Source organism: Pelmatolapia mariae, linkage group LG1 (assembly GCF_036321145.2).
Source record: "Pelmatolapia mariae isolate MD_Pm_ZW linkage group LG1, Pm_UMD_F_2, whole genome shotgun sequence".
In the NCBI taxonomy this organism is placed as follows: domain Eukaryota; kingdom Metazoa; phylum Chordata; class Actinopteri; order Cichliformes; family Cichlidae; genus Pelmatolapia; species Pelmatolapia mariae.
In genome coordinates, this window is record NC_086227.1 from 5,626,441 (window position 1) to 5,634,808 (window position 8,368).

An 8,368-nucleotide genomic window follows, 5' to 3' on the forward strand; every position below is an offset into this window, starting at 1 on the left:
AAAAAATCTGTTAGAAGTTTAATGTCAACTATCAAGGGCGATTTGTAATGAATTTTTGAACATCATGTGATTATTTTGCATTAATTGTATTGAACTTGAGCATAACTGTCCTTTCATTTTGTGAAATATTGCAGCCAAAAGAGATTAAACTTGGCCCAGCGGTATAGTAGGTGGACCAGAGGTCGAATGTGTTCAAAGTTTCACGTCAACTATCAAGAGTGATTTTTAATGAATTTGTGAATATGATGCAACCAGGCTGTCCCAGTGCAATGCGTGCGCTGGCGTGTAAGTGTGAGTGTGCATTTGTGCGCGCGCGCAATCAGGAATGAACGAGAACATGCGCTGACATAAAGGCTAGTGTTGAAGCGCAAGAAAATTTATAGGGTGGATAAGAAGCGGCTGGCTTCATCGCGGCGCACAAATGACGGCTCACTTGACCGCGGTAGTAAAAAAAACCAAAACTAGCATAATCTTCAAGCGGGCCTTGAGGCAAGTGTCCTGCTTTGACAATGATAGTTCGTACGGAGTATCTGAACTGTGGAAGAACACAAAGTCAAACAGATAAATACTCTTCTGTGGGCAGGTTTCTGGGCGATTATCTCCATCTGTGGGATTTCTGTGAGGCGTGTCTACGAACTTCTGGTCCCGTCGCTAAGATACTTCCGTATCACTTCCGTGTTCTTCTGTTGAAAGACGGGTTTCCACAGACTAGGTAAGGACCCGTAACTTCTCTTGGTTGTACTAGGTCGAGTTAGCGTTGAACATTCGAATATCTAAAATCTCGTCCATCTCCGCGCGGACACAAGGTTTGGCTCCATGGCTGACGGCCGAGGGGGGGAGAATCCGGAGCAGGAGCCGAGGGGCGCCGCGGGTGGAGACGGTAAGTGGAGACATTTTTAGTTCAGCCGCTGAAGTTAAAAGCTAAACGGAGGCAAAAGTATAACGAGTCCGAACCGGAATAAAAAGTTAGAATGAAAGAATTGCTTCTAACTACTTTTAGGCTTTACTACCAGCGGGGCTGGTGTGTTGGAGATCACCTTGGTTGCTGTCACTAAACCCGAGTCTGGTTCAGCTCAGCCCGGAGAACACCGGCTGTACTGACTGCTTTGGGTGATCGCCATGCGGGACATACCCCGACACAGCGTGTGCTTTACAGCCTCAACAGGCCGCTGTCGATCTGCTAGTTTTCACCAGGAAGCCTGTCTGGACTATGCTACACCTCTGATAATTATGGGCACTCATGACGTCGCCGTCGTCGTGACGTCACACGAAGACAAGTTTAACAGCCTAACTTTAATGTAGTTAACTGATAATGCGACTATTAGAGACTGTGGGCTGGTGGAGTGAACGTGAATAATATTTTCTTTATATCTGCTTTAACCAGAATTCTGCAATTAAATCCAAGGAGAGCCACAAAAAGTAATTCTTCACTGCTTTGTCTCAAACAGCTGTTTCACAGTACACATTACAGCTGGAAACAGGAATCTTGGCAAAAGTGAAAGCAAGCTCAAACTACCTCTTAAGAAAGAAACCACCATGTTCTTTGATTAAATCAGTGTATCTTTGTCAAGTAATGATGACATAAGTTGGTTGGCAGTTTTTAAAAACTTCAATGTGTTTTGTACTGTTGGCATTGCTTTACTACTGATTGTAAAGGTTTTGTTTTATGCCCCTTCCCCCCACCTTGAATAAAAATATGAGTAAATAGTCTATTAATTATCTGCTTGCTCTTCCAGATGTCATTGATGATCCCATCCTCGAAGAAGGTGCGGTTGTCTTTAGAGGGTGAGTCTCAACATTGCTGTTGGGTACGGTCATACCCATGTGTTTGACCATAAAAAGTCTCTACATTTTAAACTGAGGATGGATACAGAAAGTTGATTCTGTTCATCTGGATGTAGCGTTTTCAGTGGGAGAAACATTTCATCACTCTTCCAAGTGAAATCTTCATTCTCAGCTGACTGCAGGTTTCCCCAACGTGATAAACAGTGCATTTGAACAATGGCCGAAACTAGCACGACTGACTAACAGTGGGCCATGAGGTCAGTTTCAGGATAGCTATTAAGCAAACTGACATCTCCACTGATCAGTATCCATGAGTACTATTCACAGGCAGAAGGGGAATGGCTGCAATCACAGAGCTGTAGATGGTGAAAGATGTAGTCTTAAGTCTCCATCCATTAACTCTATTGCAATTCAATTTAATTCAATGTCTTTATATAGTGCCAAATCACAACAACAGTTGCCTCAAGGCGCTTTATATTGTAAGGTAAAGACTCTACAATAACACAGAGATAACCACCTGTGAGCTAGTGGTTTGGTGACAGTGGGAAGGTAAAACGGCCTTTTTAACCACGAAGAAACCTCTGGCAGATTAAGGCTCAGGGAGGGGCAGCCTTCTCCGGCAAACAGTTGGGGGTGATGGGAGAGGAAGACAGGTCAGGCACTGTGGAAGAGTGCCAGAGATTGCTTATCGTTGTCAGGGTTGCAGGGGGGCTGGAGCCTAGAGCAGGGCGATATGACCAAAAATATTTATCACGATATACATTTGAAAATTTGCGATAACGATATAACTGACGATATAATTGACACTAGACAAATTACTTTACAACTCCACAACTTTATTAGTGCAAAAAAAAAAAAAAATCAATGTATTTTCACTTGAACAAGCAGCTGTTTTTTTTTATATGTGCATTAAAGTTATATAAAAATTTAACAGTGCAAATGCAAATTCCTTGCTGACAGTTTAACCAAAAGGCATTTCCAGTGGAAATTGGCCGACATATCCTCAGCATAACCATGTATAATATCCACAAAACTTAAAAAGAGGTTATACACACACAATACGATAATTTTATGTTGAAGCACAGTATGTATCACTTCGCGAGGCTCCTGCCTACAATAGCCGTAATGCTCCGACAATCCATCAAGCGGTGCGGGTTCGTAGCTTAGCAAAGTCGTACTAAAACATTTGACAGATTTTCGAGCACCGTGTACCACATAAAATCTTTTCGAGGTCAGTAAACACAACCAGAATTCATACATAAGGCACACGGGATTATAAGGGGCACTGTCGATTTTCAGAAAAATCAAAGGATCGATTTTAAGTGTGCTGTATTTTCCAAAAAACACAGTAATAACGACGGCCCGCTAGCATGCTCTACCAAAACTCGTGCTTTGTTGTGTATCTGACGGACGAAAGCCAAACCAGTTCCACACCACTGAAGTTGCAGCATTTTCACAAACCAATTCTGGTTCATCCGTTTCATTTAACGATCTGCTTCCGCCCTCCTCATTCTCCGTCGCCACCATGCTTTTTCCGCCATGTGCGTATGAAAACAAAGGCACTGCGCATGCGCGTTTTACCCATATTCTATCGCCATATTTAAGTTTCTTATCGTTGCCCAACATTATACCGGTATTACCGTGAACGGTATGATATGGCCCAGCCCTACTGGAGCCTATCCCAGCTACCATAAGATGAGAGGCAGGGTACACACTGGACAGGTCACTAGTCTGTCTAACACTAATGCATAGAGAGAGACAACCATTTACACTCACATTTACATCTATGGGCAATTTAGAATTACCAATTAACCCAGGGGTAGGGAACTCCAGGCCTCGAGAGCCGGTGTCCTGCAGGTTTTAGATCTCGCCCTGGGTCAACACACCTGAATAAAATGATTAGTTCATTACCAGACCTCTGGAGAACTTCAAGACATGTTGAGGAGGTCATTTACCCATTTAAATCAGCTGTGTTGGATCAAGGACACATCTAAAACCTGCAGGACACCGGCTCTCGAGGCCTGGAGTTCCCTACCCCTGAATTAACCCAATCCCATTAACTGCATGTCTTTGGACTGTGGGAGGAAGCCGGAGTACCTGGAGAGAACCCATGTAAAACAAATTTTGCATGAATAGAGGAAAGCAGTTCTTCGTACTTTTTAAAATATGTGCATTGAAGGACATGTACTGGTCAAAAACAACTCCAAGATTCCTTACAGTGTTATTGGAGCCCAGAATAAGCATTTGGTTACATACCATATTTCTATGATTTTTAGGGTCGAGTACAATAGCTTCAGTTTTATCTGAATTTAGAATTAGGAAATTAGAGGTCATCCAGGTCTTTATGTCTTTAAGACATTCCTGCAGTTTAACTAATTGGTGTGTGTTATCTGGCTTCATGGATAGATAAAGGTGGGTGACATCTACATAGCAGTGAAAATGTATGCTATGCCTTCTGATGATACAGCCTAAGGGAAGCATGTATAATGTAAACAGAACTGGTCCTAGCACTGAACCCTGTGAAACTCCATAGTTAACCTTAGTGTGCAAAGAGGATTCTCCATTTACAAGAACAAATTGGAATCTATTAGGTTGCAAGACGGCTAGGGACCCAGTGGGCGAGCAGTCATTCCTGTTATACTTCTTTGAAGTCCGTGCCTCTTTGCCTGCTCAAATCAGCATTACCTTTTCAGGATGTGCACTGTACGTGTAAATAGACTGTAGAGTACTGGGCTGACAATGTAGCAGAGGTTGTTTGGTCTGAACTAAAATCACAACACTGATCATAGGTAGGTTTTACATCGAGCTGTAGTTTATTTTGCAGACAAAACTTTAAAAAAAAATTATCATGGTACTTTCTCTATATAAATCTGCATGTCCAACTGGTCACAGCAGATGGTAAATGACAAATGAATTGGCTTTTCTTTTCCACCTGAGCACTCAGTGATTCATACAAGCACTTTTTATAATGCTGACGTGCTTTCTAACAACAACTTGGGGTTAGGTGTCTTGCCCAAGGATATTTGTACGCAGAGTGGAACAGCCAGGGATTGAACCACCAACCATCTGATTAGTAAATGACCCGCTCTACTTCCTGTGATACAGTCCCCCTAATAGATAGCTGCCCCTCCCTGAGCCTGGTTCTGCCGTAGGGTTCTCCGTGTTAAAAGGGATTTTGTTTTTTGTTTTTTTTGCTTGCTTGCTCATAGTGGATCTTCTGATTGTTGGGGTTTTCTGTTTTCTCTGTATTATTGCAGGGTCTTTAACCTACAATATAAAGCGCCTTGAGGTGACCGCTGTTGTGATTTGGTGTTGTTTGAAGTTTACTGAGGAGAATCTTTGTATAATAAAATTGTGGGTGTGTTTTTTTTTTTTTTTTTTGTCTGCTACAGGTATGTGATTGCACATATAAACACAGAGGAGCCTAGTCGACACGTGACTTCTGAGGATTTGGGAGGAAGGCCAGATGAACAACAGGATCCACAAATCAAAGAAGTGGTAGAACAGCTGCGCAAGATAGCCGACAGTTTAAATCGGAATGCTGAGCTTCAGAGGTGACCTGCATCAGCTGTTTCAGCAGATTCTTTGAATACCAATTAATTGATATGCTCTTTCCACATCATGCTGACACTACTATTGGCAGATTTACAATGCAAAACCTCACTTTCTTTTAATGTTTTCAAAGTTCAATGTGTTTAAAGCAGTTTTTTAAATATTATGTAAATATAAGGCATACTTTTGAATGTGACTGCTGACACTAAAATGCAGGATTTCATCACCCATCTCTCCTAATATCCCGGTGCGATGTCGTAACTCATGTCAGTTAAAGTTCACTCTGTACTTCCAGTGTAACGATGAAAATCTGACCACAGGGATGGGAAAAACACAAACTGGAATGTGTTATTTCTTGAGCTTTGACCATGGCTCTTTCCATGATGCTATCTCGTAGCACAGTGGTACTGACTGGAGAATTGGCTCCACCTACTGCTACTCTCTAGCAGTGGATTAAAATATTGAGTCACTTTCAGGGGTAGGGAACTCCTGGCCTCGAGAGCCGGTGTCCTGCAGGTTTTAGATGTGTCCTTGATCCAACACAGCTGATTTAAATGGGTAAATGACCTCCTCAACATGTCTTGAAGTTCTCCAGAGGTCTGGTAATGAACTATTCATTTTATTCAGGTGTGTTGACCCAGGGTGAGATCTAAAACCTGCAGGACACCGGCTCTCGAGGCCTGGAGTTCCCTACCCCTTCTTTAACTCCTCAGCTGTAAAAGGCTGATGTGGCATTGTGGTCACCGTGCTGGGTGAACGGACAGCATGGGTGCTCAAGTTTGTGAATGCGATAACTTAAGAATTTTGACATTAATCTAATGGGTGCAGCTACTAAAAATCTTTTTCGAGTTCGGATCTCAGTGACCTCAACCTCGGGGGGTCAGAGGTCATGTCTTCTGAAAATCTTGTGGACACATTAAAGAGAAAGATGTCACCTGAGGTTTTCAAAATGATACCAGGAGGCTGAGGGGTAGCACTGGTGGCCAGCAATGTTTTTCAAAGTTTTTGTGGAAACTCAGATTGTTTGTGTGGCATTTGAATGACAAGTCGGTATACAATTAAACTGCTGAGCAAGCTTATCTTAACTATGAACAGTACTTGCAAGAAAAATTTGGGTCAGTAAATCTGTTTAGTCAAATGAAATCATTCTCATATTTGAATGTGTCCATTTCCTCCCATCAGACTGATAAACCAGGTTCAGGGGAACTGCGCTCAAGATGTCTTCATGACGGTTGCAAGAAACATCTTTGCTGATGGCATCAACTGGGGTCGAATAGTGGCTCTCTTCCATCTGGCCTGTAAACTTATACACAAGGTAACCATCTGCTACAGCTATTATTCTGTGATCCCTGCCTGTCAGAATCTTTCTCTTCATGCTGGATATAGGAAAGGAATTCCCCAGTGTGTCTTTTTCTCACACCCACCAAACGTACAAACATAATGGGTGTGAGAAAAAGCCCCCAAAAAAGGACCGCAATTGCTGTGGCACAAACTTGTTGCAGCCACTGGGCTTAACAGCTTTTCTGGTGGAATCTCTGCACTGTAAGCAATGTTACCTCACTGAGGTTCCAGTATGTTCAGCATTGTGTCAAAATTCCTCACATTAATTAAAGGGCAGTGAAGTGCAGAAATACAGACTTATAGTAAGTGTGCATAAAGGGCTAACAATGCCTGCAGGAGGGTCTCATGCACATTTGACAGCAGGGTACCTACGACTTATGTTAATGGCTTTGTTCCATATCCGTTTCTCCTTTAAAGGCTATTACCGCCAATCACTTAGAGAACATCCAAATGATCATCAGCTGGGTCCTCCAGGTCATCAGGGAGCAGGTCTACAGCTGGCTTGTGGCGCAAGGGGGCTGGGTAAGTGATTAAACGTTCATAAAACTCATTACGGTCTTCTGTTTGGACGCCTCAGGTACATCCACAGCTCCTAATATTGATCTCTTGATCTTGCAGGAGGGGGTGATCCGTGGTTTTTCTCGATGGAGGACAGCAGCCATGGTAGCATCAGTAGTATTGGTGGTAGCCTTTGTTTACTACCGGAAAGTACGATAAAAACATCGGACCTCACAACCAAGACTGCAGTGCCTTCATCTGGATACAGACAGCTTGTTAGGAAATGTGTCGCAGTCACTCCTCAGCCTCCAACAAGAGGAGGTAAAAGTACTGTACTTAAAGGGACGGATCTTCTCTTTTCTCAGGTTTCAAAGAACAAAAGCGCTTTTGCTGCCAGATGTCCAGTGAGCATCTCAGCCTTTCTTCACTAGCAGGTAATCAGTGGCTCCCATGGATTTCTGAGCTGCTGTATCTAACACTGGAGGCTCTCAGCTGTCAGCCGATGCTGCTGTTGGACCCGATCTTACCTGAACCACACCTGAGGCTCGAGTCAGTTCAGACTGGGTCTCATGTCTGTGCAAATTTTAGATTCACTGTGGAGGACACACAGAAACCCGAGGGAGTTTACAACAACATAATTATCTTAATTAAGCCAACTGAATGTGCCATAGTTTCACCGTAGCTTGTGTCTGAAATTTGAATTATGTTGTATTCTGTCTCAGTGACAGTCTTGTCGCTTTAAAGTCTTTTTATATACTTGTTTAGGTTTCTAGTATCAAAGGACTTCAAATCACACTGTAAAAAAGTTGCAAATGTTCCTTATGGATTTTAAAAACTGGACAAGAATCCTCAAAATGATCACACGTCATGTAGAGTTTTTCTGAAAGAGTTCTTCACTGAACTGTTTCAACAAATAATTTGAAATTACAGAGGGAAAAATGTGTTGGTTAAATAAGCTTTTATCAAGAAAACAATGTTTTAAAAAAACAGTGCAATGGTTTGGAATAAATGTAAAACCTATTTAATTAAAACGGTAAAAAGAAATCATAAATATTTAGTGTTTGTTTGTTTTTTTTTATATGCAAATTTAAATAAAAAAGAAGGGCAACAAAAGACCTGAAATATTGTTTACAAACATGTTGGGGGGGAAAAATGCAGAAATGCTGCTGTCTTTTCTGGGCCTGAATTCACT

At 42.2% G+C, this 8,368-nt stretch overlaps 1 protein-coding gene across 1 annotated transcript; it reads left to right on the forward strand.

Moving 5' to 3' along the window:
- The first annotated feature begins 657 nt into the window (after positions 1-657).
- On the forward strand, positions 658-8,158 carry zgc:153993 (uncharacterized protein LOC767645 homolog). Its single transcript, XM_063478433.1, has 7 exons — positions 658-712; positions 807-880; positions 1,737-1,785; positions 5,178-5,339; positions 6,520-6,652; positions 7,096-7,200; positions 7,297-8,158. Exons 2-7 carry the CDS (start codon positions 817-819, stop codon positions 7,393-7,395), a joined length of 612 nt encoding a protein of 203 aa, XP_063334503.1. The 5' UTR covers positions 658-712; positions 807-816; the 3' UTR covers positions 7,396-8,158.
- The last annotated feature ends 210 nt before the right edge of the window (positions 8,159-8,368 follow it).

Excerpts from the sequence above, each read along its gene's own strand:
- zgc:153993 (XM_063478433.1), top strand. The coding sequence starts at position 817 with ATGGCTGACGGCCGAGGGGGGGAGAATCCGGAGCAGGAGCCGAGGGGC. Across the intron at positions 1,786-5,177 it reads GGTGCGGTTGTCTTTAGAGG|GTATGTGATTGCACATATAA; the intron begins GTGAGTCTCAAC and ends TGTCTGCTACAG. Across the intron at positions 6,653-7,095 it reads CCTGTAAACTTATACACAAG|GCTATTACCGCCAATCACTT; the intron begins GTAACCATCTGC and ends TCTCCTTTAAAG.